At 47.2% G+C, this 15,079-nt stretch overlaps 1 protein-coding gene across 1 annotated transcript in view; it reads right to left on the reverse strand.

The window, feature by feature from the left end:
• Positions 1–947: 947 nt before the first annotated feature.
• Positions 948–15,079, reverse strand: part of LOC107120254 (ras-GEF domain-containing family member 1B-like) — a 54,497-nt gene continuing 40,365 nt past the window's right edge. The window contains 8 exon segments of the mRNA XM_015422906.1: positions 948–1,697; positions 3,973–4,045; positions 4,725–4,848; positions 7,094–7,189; positions 11,436–11,531; positions 12,119–12,198; positions 13,718–13,820; positions 15,000–15,079. The exon segment at positions 15,000–15,079 is cut by the window's right edge and continues 4 nt beyond it. Coding sequence (XP_015278392.1) covers positions 1,673–1,697; positions 3,973–4,045; positions 4,725–4,848; positions 7,094–7,189; positions 11,436–11,531; positions 12,119–12,198; positions 13,718–13,820; positions 15,000–15,079 — 677 coding nt within the window. The 3' untranslated portion in view covers positions 948–1,672.

A 15,079-nucleotide genomic window follows, 5' to 3' on the forward strand; every position in this document is an offset into this window, starting at 1 on the left:
GCAGTTGGAGAGAAACCCTGGGGGCTGTCTGGTAGGGCTTCACAAGTTCAGCTACGCTTTCGGGGATCAGGTACACCGCCGCCATTACCTCCAAACACGGTTTTAATTAGAACAGAATTTACATCTGTCTGAACTGTGTTTTCTCAAGTCGAAAAAAAGAAGTCAAATTGCTCAACTTATGATGCAAAGGGAGGGGGGGGAGATACAGAGAAGTAAGGTTACTTGGGGTCATGTCTGCACACCCGCTTCAAAGCTTATTTACCGCTGTCACTCCCCACCCCGAGGAGCTCTGGGAACTGTAGTTATGGTGGGGCATTAGGAAGACATCTAGTTTATTCATAGAACTACAGTTCCCAGACCCCTGTGAGCCACGCTATGTGTCTCCGTAATGATTTAGCACAGGGGCCCCAAACCTTTGTGAGCCTGCAGGCGCCTCTGGAATTCCCACACAGAAAATGGCCACCCCCAAATGGCTGGAGGTGGAGCCAGCCACAAAACAGCTGACATCTAGCGTGGCTCACGGAACTCTGGGAACTGTAGTGCCTTGTGCTGTGGTGGCAGCTGCCGCCAAAGCAATGTTTTTAAAAATCTGCACAGCCAGCCAATCAAATCTAAGAGCCAATCAGAAGCCTTGCTGGGCAAAAGCCGCCTGGCCCAACCCACTTCCTGAAGACACTTGGTGGGCACCAGGAAAGGTGTCAGCAGGGGCCACCGTGCCCCTGGGCACCAAGTTGAGGACCCCTGCTTTAGCACAACAGTTCCCAAGGTTCGAAGACAGCCAAAAAGCTAAACTGTTTCCATACCAGAATAAGTATGCCGCACATACATACCCCGAGAAACAAACACTAATTCTCTAAGGGGAGGGGGTTGCTTTTCTACACAATCTAGCTACATTTCTATCACGTTTCCTTCGAGTGTCTGCTTTTCCTATCACAGCACTGGATCTCATTATTACTTTTGAGTTTTTAAATAATAATACACAAAATGAGTTTTGCCAACCAGCAGCTAACTCCAACCAAAGCAAAACAAACAACCCTCCCCCTAAGGAATACCAGAATAATAATGAATCCCCTTCCCATGATAAATAGATGGGGGGGGGGAATCATAGACGTTCATCTCAATTAGTCACAAGCCTTTTTTTTCTGATGGGAGGAAAGAGAAGTTCCTAGATTGGTTCAGCAAAAGGGTATCCTCCTTCGTGTTCCTCGCTGGAGACAGGAAAGAGTCTAAATTGGCATTCCAAGCACGGAAGTGGAACTGCGTTGGAGAATCCAGCATCCACACTGGAAAACGAGTAGCAGCAGGCCGTAAGACATCAAAGGATCAACAGGGCGAGGGCAGGGCGATTCATCCAGGTGTTTCGAAAGGACTCAAAAGGGGGGTGAAAAGGCAAGTCAGATCTTCAAAAGAGTCTCCTCGTTACCGCCTTTGATCAATCAGTCATAAAAAAAAAACACTAGCAAAATCTGACGATCTGTCAGGTTTGAGAAGTCGGCCTCTTTGTTCGTCTTGACGTGTCTCATCCAGCTGCAGAGTCCTCAGAACTTTAGAAAGTCACTTGCTTTAAACGAAAGGGGGGAGGGAGGGAAATAAATAAGGGACGTAAATAATGGCCCTTCGTAATAATCCCTGTAACAGCAGCAGCAGCCGGAGCAGAAAGCCAGTCACGTGTTTAAACCCTTCCCAGAAGCGTTGACCTGGAGAGAGAGAGGGAGAGAGAACATGTGTTGAGATACTAGAAATGGCTTCAGAGTGTTCCCTCTAAGCTGAGTTAGTGTGAGCTAGCTCAGTTTCTTAGCCTCCAGCTCACACCTTTTTGTCTGAGCTCAGGAAGGAGGGCTCCAGAGCGGTGTTCCCTCTAAGCTGAGTTAGTGTGAGCTAGCTCACAGTTTTTTAGCCTCCGGCTCACATATCTTTGTCTTAGCTCAGGAAGGATGGCTCCAGAGCAAACGCGTTTATGCAGCAGCCAAACTGCTCGCTCACGACTTTAATGCCAGGAGCTCACAAAGCAGAATTTTTGCTCACAGGACTCCACAGCTTGGAGGGAGGATTGCTTCAGAGGGTCTCATATCAGGTGCCAGTGTGAGGCATCTCCTTCCCTTTCCCCTCCCCACAACAGACACCCTGTGAGGTAGGCGGGGCTGAGAGAGCTCTTTCAGAGACTGCTCTTGAGAGAACAGCTCTGAAAGAACTTGCAACTGACCCAAGGCCACACCAGCAGCTGCACGTAGATGACTGGGGAATCAAACCCGGCTCTCCCAGATTAGAGTGCACGCTCCTAACCCCTACACCAAACTGACTCTCAGAACTGGCCACAGGACTCCAAATTCAGTTGGACCAATGTGACGTCTCATGGCTTGGAGATTTATTACCACGTCTCCATTCCTGCACTCTGAGATTGCACTGTTAGCCATGCCACACTCATAACTCATGTTGAGCTTGTGACGGACGGTGTGACTGCCCTTGCGCCCCTCCACCCAAGTCATTGCTGAGTGGCCTGTCAAATGAAGCTGCAGGGGCTGCCAAGACAGAGGGCGGGTGATCTTGGGCAGACGTGGGCTGATGTGCTCCCTCCCAGACTCCACTGACTCTGCTACCCTGATCCGCACTCCTGTAACCTTCAGATTGGTCTACAGCAACACACATTATGCGGGGCTACCCTAGAAGGTAACAGAAACGTCAACCTGTATAGAATTCTATAACTGACGTTTTGTCCAACATTGGGAAGGGTCGGCAAATAAAGCTAATATTGGAAATTTGGTGTTTTAAGCCCTTCAGAGAGCCAGTTCGGTGAAGTGGTTAAGAGTGTTGGATTCTTAATCTGGAGAAGTGGGTTTGATTCCCCCCCCCCACTCCTCCACATGCAGCTGCTGGGTGACCTTGGGTCAGTTGCTGTTCTCTCAGAGCCGTTCTTGAAAGAGCAGTTTCTCTCAGAGCTCTCTTGGCCTCACCTACCTCACAGGGTGTGTGCTGTGTGGAAAGGAAGGAAAAAGAGACTGTAAGCCGCTCTGAGTGAAGGGTGGGGTATAAATCCAACTCTTCTTCTTATTCAAGACCCAGTACCGCATACCCAAAGGGCCACCCTTCCCCATAACAACTTCCGTGCCCTAGCATCTTTTGTTGAAGCCGCCATCTGCTTGCAAGGTACATTTGGTTCCCATAACCCTTTTCAGTAGGGAAAACCTTTGAATTAGGTTCTCAGATATGCACACAAGTAACACAAAGCAGTTCTGTCCCAGCAAACATTTGGCTAAATCATCAAGATCTGTGGCCTTTCTTTCTTCTTTGGTAGCAAATGTCAAGCTGGCCTTTTATTTATTTTATTTTTTTGGTCTCTTTGATCACTGTATTAGGGAAACATGGATTTTGATTATAGCTGTGGCATGTTTTATGAAGGTTGTTATGTACTTCTGCGGGGAGGGCGGGGAGTATAAATCAAATCACATCAAGCTAAAAAAAAAGAGAAAGACTTTAAAAAATAACCACTGGCCTATTGTTCCATCACTCTATGCCTCAGTTTCCCCACTATACAAGGGCTATACGATAGAGTGTGTCCGTGAAAGCATTAAAGCCCTGCCAACAGAAGCTTCAAGCTGCAGACTTGAGAAGTATATGTGATTAACTAAAAAGCCAATTGGGAAGGAAGGAAGGAAGGAAGGAAGGAAGGAAGGAAGGAAGGAAGGAAGGAAGGAAGGAAGGAAGGAAGTAAATGAGAACAAAGAGAAAGTCAGAAGGGCAGAAATATGAACCTAATTTTTCTTTTCAAAGTTCCTAACACACTTGTGGGTGGGTGGGGCAAGATGAAACAGCTTGCCTTCATTCTTCCCAACAGACCAGAAATTAAGTGACTTTTTTTAAAGTTCACACCACGTTCATCTGCTGAGGCATGCTGCAGAACATTTGGCATCCACAAAGCAGCAGCAGCATTTGCAGTCTGCTGATTTATTGATGGCAATCCCTTTTGACACTGACCTCAGAGTCTTCCATCTGTCCTTTTCAATGTGATTCTCAGGCCCTTCGCTCTCGTAGGAAGCCAAGTACAGCGCTGCCATTGGAGGAAACAAAAAACGTATGTCTGTTAGCAGGCATTTCCCAATCTGCTCCTCGGAGACATTTCACATCACCTTTCCCCCGGCAGCGATTTTCTAAAGGTCTTTTGCAACAGTTTTGAATGTAATCAGCTGAGGATTTTGGGGGGGGAGCACTTTCTTATGCAGTATAAAAGCTTAGAATATCTCAGGACAGATGTAAATGTTCTTGACTTGAAAGGGAGCTTGAATTGCTCCCCACTTTACAATCTAAACACCAGCCAAACATTCTGTCGAGTCAAATATTGAATCAGCCATCACTTTTGCTTCTCTCCCTCCATGGCTCAGCTGGTGGAATGGCTTTTTTTTTAAAAAAGGAGCGCCATATATGCATGTACGATCCTGCTGCCAATATTAGGATATGGAGAAAAATACCTTGGTGACGTAATGGGAACTAACCAATGAGTGCTGTCCATCTCTGGCTTTTTGGTTAACACATAGAACTATGTCTCTCTCTCCCCACCAGCCCATTTCAACCCCGAAGAAGATGGGCTTCTACTGAATGCAGGAAGGCTGCTAGCAAACCTACTCCAAAATAGTAAATCTGTTTTTACCCTAAGCAGTAATGGCCAAATAAAGACGGGTTGATCTCCTCCATTAAAATAAACCGCAACCAAAAACAGACTGAGCTCTCACCATCGTCGCTGAAGACTGGGACAGTGAGCAGATACTGAAGGATTTTCCGGTCTCTCTCAAAAGGGCACTCCACTTGTTTCCATGTCATGAATTCACTCACTTGTTTAGCCAGTTCCCAGAATTTCTGTAAGCCAATGCGGAAAGCAGAAGCACATGAGTGAAAAAACCCACCCAGACTGATTCAAGTGAAAAGATTCACAGTGTAAGTTCTAAACTAGAGTTTCTTTTCCCATCATCTAAGCTCTCCTTTAAGACCAGGCCAAAACATTTCTTTTGTGCAAGGCTTTAACTTTAGCCATCTTTTTTTGAGATGCTTTCACGGGTTCCGTCTAGCCAGAAGACTGTTTTATGGATATCACTTTCGGTTGCTGGGTGCTGTTTTATGCTGCTTTTATGGGTTGTTTTTATGCTTTTTAATGCTTGTTTTAATGCTTGTTTATGATTATACTGTACTGTTTCCCTTCCAGCGACCCTTCCAGGTCTCTGGAGAGGCAGCATCTAAGTGCTCTAAATAAAACAAACTTTTTTAAAAAGATAAAATAATCCAATTCCGCTAGATCTGCTACAGAGGACATGCAGTGATTATTTTATTCTAGCCAAGTATGGAGTAGCAGCCGCAGACTCAGAAATGGTATGGGGAAAAGTTTAAAGAGGTTAGGGCTCTTTAGCTTGGAGAAACAACGATTGAGGGGTGACGGCAGAGGTTTACAAAAATATGCATGGGACAGAGAAGGTAGAGAAGGAAGTACTTTTCTCCATTTCTCACAATGCAAGAACTCATGGGTACTCAATGAAATCAATGAGCAGTAAGCTTAGAACAGATAAAAGGAAGTACTTCTTCACCCAAAGAGTAATTAACACGTGGAACTCACTGCCGCAAGAAGTGGTGGTGGCTCCAAGCACAGACAGCTTCAAAAGGGGACTGGATAAACATATGGAGAAGAGGTCCATGAGTGGCTATAAGCCGTAAGGTATAGATGGAACCCTCTGTCTGGGACAGTGATGCTCGGTATTCTTGGTGCTTGGAGGGGACAACAGTGGGAGAGCTTCTGGAACTCTCGTCCTGCTGGTGGACCTCCTCACGGCACCTGGGTTTTGGCCACTGTGTGACACAGGGTGCTGAACTGGATGGGCCACTGGCCTGATCCAACACGGCTTCTCTTATGTTCTCATAATCATCATATATACTCTCTGTCGCTCTCAAGGGCATGCTGGGCTGTTTTCAGACTCCTAAGGGATAGGAAGGGCTGAGTTTTATTTCTACAAGCGAGGGATCATAGACTCATGAAGCTGCCTTGTACTGAATCAGACCATTGGTCCATTCAGGTCAGTACGACTGGTGGGGTCTCTCCAGGGTCTCAAGCAGAGATCTCTCACATCACCTACTGCCAGACTCTTTTAGCTGGGTATTGAGCCTGTGACCTTCTGCCTGCCAAGCAGATGCTCCACCGCTGAGCCACAGCCTTACATATAAAGCCTTCTGCTTTACAGATACGTTTCGGTGCAGGAGCAGCGCTATGAGCTCTCTATTGAGATATATGTCTAGGTGATAGAGGTAGCAAGCAGTTACTAGATCAGTTTGATCTGTTTGACAGTCCTAGCTGTCATGCTAGTGATTAAGTGATTACAGCCAGGTGTTACACTAGCAGGTATTCTCTATCAGGCATTGTTAGAGTCGGTAATTAATTCACCTTGTTAGTGATTGGCTGGGTTTAGTATATTAGCTATCAGCTTGATAAGCTAGGTGGGGACTTAGTCTCTCAAGCTAAGGCATGGTATGCTGTATGATAGCCTGTATATCTCTGTGTATATATTCACCATTATATCTATATAAACGTTCTGTGCACCTTCATCACCAGTCGGTCTCCAGCTTCTTATTTACTACAACCAATACTCTCGGCGTTATCGTGGGCAGCTGTTTTCCAAAGCAACCTTGGCCATACATAGTACAGTTCTTTGGATACTGGCCCCATATCCATCCTCTGCTTGCCTCCTGCAGTCTTGCAAGGCAACAGGGTCTAAGTGTGGGGTCTCAGCCTGCAGCTACTTACTGCTGAAGGCAACGGTACCCTGTACAGACTCAGAGTTTGCCTGCTGTATTATCCATTGATCTCCATTAAGAAGGAAGCTGGCGAAAGGGCACAGGCGGCGCTACAGTCCTCCCCCGAAAAGACTGCAGCCTGATGACGTATTCTTCCTGCGTCAACAGGACCCTGCAGGCCCCAGGCTTCCCGTGAGGCCTCACCTCGCTCGCCATTAAAGCATCAAGAGAGGTGGCGACAAGGTCCAAGGCGAAGCACACAGCTCCTGCTGCTAATTACAGAGCCTCGCAGTTAAGCCCCGGGAAATTCTGGGCTTGCTCTACTTACCTCAAAGTTGACGTGGCCGTTGGGAAGACGGTTGGCGCAGCCTTCGTTGAGGAAGTAAATGTCCTTGATTAGGAGGCTGAAGAAAGGGATCACGATCTGAGGAGGGGGAAAGAAAAATGGGACTCCGGATGCTGCCGTGGACAAGGTGGTCTTGGCAAAGATCGTGTGAGTGCGCGAGCGCATATAAAGTGCCATCGAGTCGCAGCCAACCCCATCATGGGATTCTCAAGGCAAGAGACAGTCAGAGGTGGTTTGCCTTTGCCTGCCTCTGCATAGCAACCCTGGACTTCCCTGGAGATCTCCCCCATCCAAGTACTCACTAGAGCCGATCCTGCTTCGCTACTGAGATGATAGGGGGCATCAAGATACGGCCAGTCGCTACTCAGAAATGCGATTTGGCAAACTCTGCTTAGCTTCTGAGATCTGAGAAGATCGGGCTGGACTGGGCAATCCTGAGAAACACCAAGTTGCCTGGTGCCTAGAAACTGCGTTTCCCAGAGAACGGAAGTTGGAACAGGGGAGACCCGCACTGTTCGTGGAATGCACTGTGCTGTCTGTTAAATAGGAGGCAGCAGGTTTTTGCACTCTCAAACAAAACCCCATTGGACCACCGCCAACAGTGGAAGACTAACAAGAGTGGGAAGCCTTCCTCCTTATCAGTCTAACGAGCCTTCCACTAGTGGAAGACCCACTGAAGAAGAAGAAGAAGAGTTGGTTTTATACCCCGCTTTTCACTACCCGAAGGAGTCTTGGAGTGGCTTACAATTGCCTTCCCTGCCTCTCCCCACAACAGGCACCTCGTGAGGCAGGTGGGGCTGAGAGAGCTCTCAGAGAACAGTGACTGACCCACGGTCACCCAGCTGGCTGCACGTGGAGTGTAGTGGTTAAGCGCGCGGACTCTAATCTGGGAGAACCGGGTTTGATTCCCCACCCCTCCACTTGCAACTGGCTGGATGACCTTGGGCAAGCTGATAAGAGCTGTTCTTGAAAAAAGAGCAGTTTCTGTCAAGAGCTCTCTCAGCCCCACCTACCTCACAGGCAGTGTTCCCTCTAAGCTGAGTTAGTGTGAGCTAGCTCAGTTTTTCAGCCTCTGGCTCACACATTTTTGTCTTAGCTCAGGAAAGATGGCTCCAAAGCAGACTAATGTATGCAGTAGCCAAATCACCCGCTCACAACTTTAATGCCAGCAGCTCACAAAGTAGAATTTTTGCTCACAGGGCTCCACAGCTTAGAGGGAACATTGCTCACAGGGTGTCTGTTGTGGGGAGGGGAAGGGAATGGAGTTTGTAAACTGCTCTGAGACACCTTTGGATAGTGAAGGGCGGGTATAAATCCAATCTCTTCTTCTTCTTCTTCTTCTGGAGGAGTGGGGAATCAAGCCCGGTTCTCCAGATTAGAGTCCACTGTTCTTAACCACTACACCAACTTAAGCTAGAAGAGGCTTCCTGAGGCTGGAGGAAGATACCCACCTTTGCTCAGCGAAGTGGTAGGATCCAAGCCAAAGAACTCACTGATGCAGAACAGACAATAACACCCCAATCATACCACCAAAGAGCCTTAGACAGCCAGCATGGCGCAGTCATTAGCCCATCAGACCAGGGTATGCAGGGGTCATTTTGTAGAAAAAGAGGTGCAGGAGCTCATTAGCATAATTTATTTGCATATGCCACACCCCCTGACATCACCAGAAGTGTGTCAGAAGGCAACACCCACCACTCAGGCTCCACTGGACTGTTTTGGATTGCTAGCTATTGGAGGAGGAGAGGAACGTGCAGATCTGTCCTTGCAGAGGAGGGAGAGCTTGTACCTGAATAAAACTTGGTCTTAAAGGTGCCACTGGACTGTTTTGGACGGGGGGGGGGGGGCTCTGCAACTTACCGGGCTGCTTCTTGCTCTGACTGAGAGCTGCTGGGAGCAGGGGGTGGGGCTTGTTGCATGTGCCCGCCCCCTGGGCTCTTTACTGCCGGAGCTCTGCTCCTGTGCGCTCCTGCAGGAAATGACTCCTGAGGGTATGGGAGATCCAGGTTCAGATCTCCAGTCTGCCGTAGAAGCTCACTGGGTGCACTCTGGCCCAGTCACACGTCCTCAGCCTAACCCACCAGGCAGGGTTGCTATGAAGATAAAATGGGAAAGGGCAGAGTGTTGCAAGCTACTTTGGGTCTCCACTAGGAAGAAAAGTGGGGTGCAAAGGAAGCAAATAAATAAGCAGGTCCAACCCCCTGTCGCTAGAATCTCAGAGGATAAACAGAAATGCCTATTTGGTCCAGGATTAACTCAGATAAACCAGATTCTGCTGCAGAGAGTCTCAACCAGTTATAAAGACGTCTTCCAATTGCAGCAGGACTTGCTGGGCGAGGGAACAGTCCAGATGAAAGAACAGCAGCCCAGAAAAGCTCTTAAAATAAAGACATTTTAGGGGGGGGGGGAGTATCTGAACCCTCTAGGATATCCAGCTCCTCTGAAAGACACCATAAAGAGAGCAGGTATTTCAGAAGGATTCTTTGGCCAAGGGGCAGCCGGCGCAAAGTCTGCTCTATTTGTTTTCATCTTTATGCTTTTTCATCCAAAGAGCTTCTGGCACTTTACAGTCAGCTCTATTTCTTTTTTTCCTTTGCTTTCCTTTTCTTTTTCTTTTTTTGCAGGCATACTTTAAGGAGTCAGAAAAATCCACTCGGAAATGGACTCTTTGTGAAATAGCATGATTGTAAGAAAGAGAAAGTGAACAGGAAGAAAAGAAACCAGCATTTCTATCGCGTGGAATAGGAAGGCTTCACAGAGGAAGACATAATTAGGACTCTGGCTTTACTCTTCTGAATGATTACAACAGTAAAGGAGAAACGAAGGCTTTGAAGTTAGAGCAGGGACTGTTTTGGCCGTGACTTAAGGCAGCCCAGGCTGGCCTGATCTCGTCATATCTCGGAAGCTAAGCAGGGTTGGCCCTGGTCAGTATTTGGATGGGAGACCGCCAAGGAAGTTCAGGGTCGCTATGCAGGGGCAGGCCATGGCAGAACCACCTCTGAATGTCATTTGCCTTCCCAACCCGACAGGCTCACCATGTCAGCTGCAACTTGATGGCACTTCCAAACACCACAGTCAGTTTTGCCAGTCCAAAGCTGCTACCAATCCTTGCAGGGTTTGCCGCTCATCGAACCTAACGCTTGACGCTTTTCATGACACCCAAACAGGCCTTCCCGGCATAAGCGGGCCCCGCCAACAAGTGGATTGGAGCTAGAAAAACCTAGGAATAGCCATACAATGGCTCTCTTTGAATGAACGGTGCCAAATCTCATGCAAGGGGGGCTTACAGCAGAGATGCAGAGCCAAGCGTCTGCACGTTTCCAAAGCAAAGTTTTTGCATTCCCTACTTCTGCATGAGAAGTTGTCGGATGCTCTACTAGCATTGTGTTAGCTGGCACATTGGGGTAGAAGTAGGACTACGTGTAAGCTATTATTGCTCGGAATGCAGGAAAACCAGGAGCATGGTATTAGGTGCAGGAGGCAACTGGCTGAGACTCTCCAGCTGCATTTTTAAAAGCTATGCTTCTAGTCCTCTTGACTGCAAAGACAGGCCTGAAAGCATGTGAGCACACCCTGCTAAAATCAGGAGCCTGTCGGATTGCGGACAGATTTCTTGTGGTCAGGGGAGAGGGTTTTTTGTTTCACCGTCATGTCACAGCTGAACTATGGGCAACCTCGTAGGGTTTTCAAGGCAAGAGATGCTCAGAGGTGATTTGCCACTGCCTGGCTCCATGCCAGGACCCTGGTAGTCCTTGGAGGTCTCCCATCCAAATACTAGCCAGGGCTAACCCTGCTTAGCTTCAGAGATCTAACAGGACTTGGCTAGCCTGGGCTATCCAGGTCAGGGCCGGGCAGAGTCAATAAATCATCTCCGATTTCCATCTTTCTTCCAGCCCCCTGTCCCACATGGCTTTTGTCCATGAAGGTCCTGTGAAGCCCAGCATCAACTTTTTGCAGACCCCTTCCAACCTTCCCCCCAAGTTGGTTGGATCCAACCCACAGGCCCTCCCCTATAACTAGCAAAACCAGAATCATGCAAAATAACTGGTGTAAATTAACTGACTTTGCATAATTCATACAGATTGCAGAACAGAGCTTTTCGTCATACGGAATTTGGATTACTAGGGTACAGATGTGTAATATTTCGGTGCAGAGCCCCCTTATGGCATAGGCTGGACGGCAGCTTTTTCTAGGGCAAAAGCAGCGCTCACCAAGCAATGGGATGCATTTTTGAAAAGTCTGTTTGTTTGAGCAGCCGAAGAGACGGACTTGGTGCGCAGATTAACAAGCATTCTATGGCTGCAGCGCTATTTACAACCCTTACCTTCTCTCTGTTGCTGTGAGCTGTCAAGGACCTTTGAGCCGCTCCACGGAGAGCCGTGCGGTAATTGTAGAAATTGCTGGAAGGATCCATTTGATGCTACACGGAGAGAAAGAGAGAGAGAAGGGTGGAAATGTAGATAACAAGCTTCACACCACACATACCAAGAAACCTCGTTACCGATTCCTTAGAAGTCCAGCATTTAATTTAGCAGGACAAAGTCTGTTACCAAGCAGAAATCCAACTTTTTTAGGAGAAACGCGCAGTCAATAAGCAGAAGGGCTTATTGAGGCTGCAAGCCAGTAAGAAGAGTAACCTAATTTCGCTGTTGTTCTATCAGACTTCCAGTTACTGAAATTATTTTGAATGCAGGGGCTGGAACATCAAATTGTTTACACACAATGCCGGCATTCAGCAAACCTCTCCCTTAATGCTCCATTTTAATTACTGGCACAAAGAAAAAGTAGGTTACTAGAGTTTTCTTGCAAACTAATAACTTTACTTGCACTGCAATTCCATTAGTTCACTCCTCCCCGCCCTTCAGCCGAAATAACATTCAGGTACATAATCAACACAGAACTGCTATAGCCGGCAGGTATGTTTGCACAAAGGGCTTGGGCTGAATAACCCACTCGTCAAGGAGTTCCACTCTCCCACACCTATGCAGGTAGACAAACAAGATTTACCTCAAGGATATCAAACTTGGCCGTCTTGACTTTTGACCAGGTTTTCTTCAGTCGAGAGACAGGGCTCATGTTCATTCCAGCTTTTCGTTTGGAGGAGAGGAGGCAGAAGAAAGGGTAAGGAGAAGAGAGAAGAAGAACACATGAATATTTGAATAGAGGTCAAATGGAAAAAACCCCAAACCATTTAAGTCCAGGGGTCCCCAACCTGGTGCTCACGGGCACCATGGCACCAGCGAACACTTTTCGTGGTGCCCTCCAAGTGTTTTAGGGAAGTGGGTGGAGCCAGTAGGGCTTTTGCTCAGCAAGGCTTCCGACTGGTCACTGGTGATTTGATTGGCTTGCAATTATGTTGCTTTGCCACCACAGCACTAGGGTTGCCAAGTCTGGGTTGGAAAATACCTGGAGACTTTAGGGGTGGAGCCAGGAGAGGGCAGGGTTTGGGGAGGGGAGGGGCCTCAGCATGGTACAATGCCATGGAGTCCACCCTTCAAAGCAGCCATTTTCTCCAGGGGAGCTGATCTCTGTCGGCTGGGGATCAGTGGTAAAAGCGGGAGATCCCAAGGCCCCACCTGGAGGCTGGCAACCCTACACAGCACAAGGACATTTACTGTGTGACTCAAGGTTAGCTGTGGCAGCCATTTTGTGGCTGCGCCCACCACGGCGTGCCAGAATTCCAAAGGTGGCCACAGACTCAAAAAAGGCGGGGGGGGGGGGCTGACTTAGTACTTAGTCATTAGTGTGGAGATGATTCCCACCCACCATACAGTGCCATAGGAGTACCACAGGAGTCATCAGGTAGGGGATGGACCACAGCATTCCGGCTCTCCTACAGGACCGTGAGAAAGCCGCAGGACTGCCGCTGAAAATAGCAGCCCACGTCTCTTTCTCCTTTGTCCTTGGCAACATGATCCAGGGCTCTTTTTGTAGAAAAAGCCCAGCAGGAACTCATTAGCATAATAGGCCACACCCAGCAGCAGAAACTCATTAGCATATTAGGCCACACCCCTGACAGCACAGCTCATTAGCACATTAGGCTACACCCCCATGTTACCAGAAGTGTGGCTATCCAGCCACACCCACCTTTTGTTTCTTATTCTGTTGACCTTGTTTGTTGTCAAAACCCAGGGCTTTTTTTGTAGCAGGAACTCCTTTGCATGTTAGGCCACACACCCCTAATGTAGCCAATCCTAATGAGTTTCTGCTGTTGGGTGTGGCCTATTATGCTAATGAGTTCCTGCTGGGCGTGGCCAACTCGGGAGCCAGCCGGAACTCCGTTTCTGTGCGTTGCTGCCCAAAAATAGCCCTGGCAACATCACATCACTGAACTGTGAGTTTTCCTGCCTAACAAACTGTTAGGGATGGAGAAAACTCTTAAGTTTGCAAAGTTATATTCTCTGTGTGGTAGTACTGGAGGAGAAAGAAGGTGAGACACACAGCTACTGGGGGTTTTTGGGGGTTTTTTTTTGGGGGGGGGAGTCGTGCGGCTTCTTTACATCTCGTTCTGGCCTGATTTTGACAGAACCCATTTCCAGACTAAGCATCCTTTATACCAAGAGCTTTTGGGGGGAAAATCTATATAGGTCTTCCTAGTATACTCACAAATGATGGCCATTAAAGAGTTGAAGTTGCCAATGTTAAAACACTCCCGGGCCACATCGATGAAAAACTCTATCATCCTTGCTCTGTGTTTCTTCTTGACAGGCTGCCAAAGATAAAAAGACAGGAGGGAAAGGGATAATCAATTACCCTGCTTCATGCTGGAGACTGATGGAAAGGTGCTATGTGGCATATTTAGCCACACAGCATACGTTGAACAACTCATTCCCACTGGGCACACAAAGTGGCTATATGTGCAATGACAGAGTGCCACAGATCTGTAGCCCAGGCTGGTGCTGAGCGGTGTGTCAAGGGTTTCCTTATAGTTCACGTGCTCTTTACATTTCAGGACCTTGTAGATCCATTCGTAAAAGGTAAACATTTTTTAAAAGTACATTCAATTTGTTATTGTTTTCTGAATAACCTGTACTTTTAAAATATCAAACATGATCATTTTTACGCCGAGCCAATTTATGCACACTACTTTTTTTGGTTCCCAAAGTAACAAAGTGACTTTCAGTCTGTAAAGAGTACTGATACTGCTTTTTTTCTTCTTCAATTTTTCCAAAATAATTTATTTTTTCTGAGGGGGGGAAACACGGAAAAATGTTTTTCCCCTATGGCTTCAAAATTTCCAGAAATGTTTACATCTCTAACCTTGTAGATCCATTCGTAAAAGGTAAAATTTTTAAAAAGTACATTCAATTGGTTATTGTCTTCTGAATAAGCTGTACTTTTAAAATATCAAACATGATAATTTTTATGCCGAGCCAATTTATGCACATTACTTTTTTTTGTTCCCAAAGTAACAAAGTGACTTTCGGTCTGTAAAGAGTACTGATACTGCTTTTTTCTTCTTTAATTTTTCTTCAATTTCCCCCCCCAATTTTTTTTTTCTGAGGGGGGAAAACACGGAAAAGTGTTTTTCCCCTATGGCTTCAAAATTTTCCAGAAATTTTTACTGTGAAGGAAGGGGAAAATGACAAGGTGTTAAATTCCCTAGGCTCTGTTTCCAGGGAAGGGGGAAATGTTCCAACCCTGTAGCTGTGCCGTGGAGTCTACGTGATGCTCCAAAGCGTCACTTTACATCTCTAGTTAAAACGCAGAACACCCTCTGCGCTCTGAAGAGTTATCGTCCCGAATTTTACCACAATGCCCATCAACCATCTCATTGTACAGCGCACAGAGAATGGCCCTTAAGCCTAAGAAGAATCCCAAACACTGAAAACAGAGAAAAGTTTTATTATGCAAGCCGGGTAGAAAGCGAAAGCTTATTGCTGCTCACCATGCAGATTTCTGTGGCCACCAAGTAGCTCAGCCTGTTGAACCATTCCACGTACGCTTCCAGGTTCCGAGTCTTCTTCC

The sequence above is a fragment of the Gekko japonicus genome, unplaced genomic scaffold (assembly GCF_001447785.1).
Source record: "Gekko japonicus isolate JY-2015 unplaced genomic scaffold, Gekko_japonicus_V1.1 scaffold1274, whole genome shotgun sequence".
Classification (NCBI taxonomy): Eukaryota; Metazoa; Chordata; class Lepidosauria; order Squamata; family Gekkonidae; genus Gekko; species Gekko japonicus.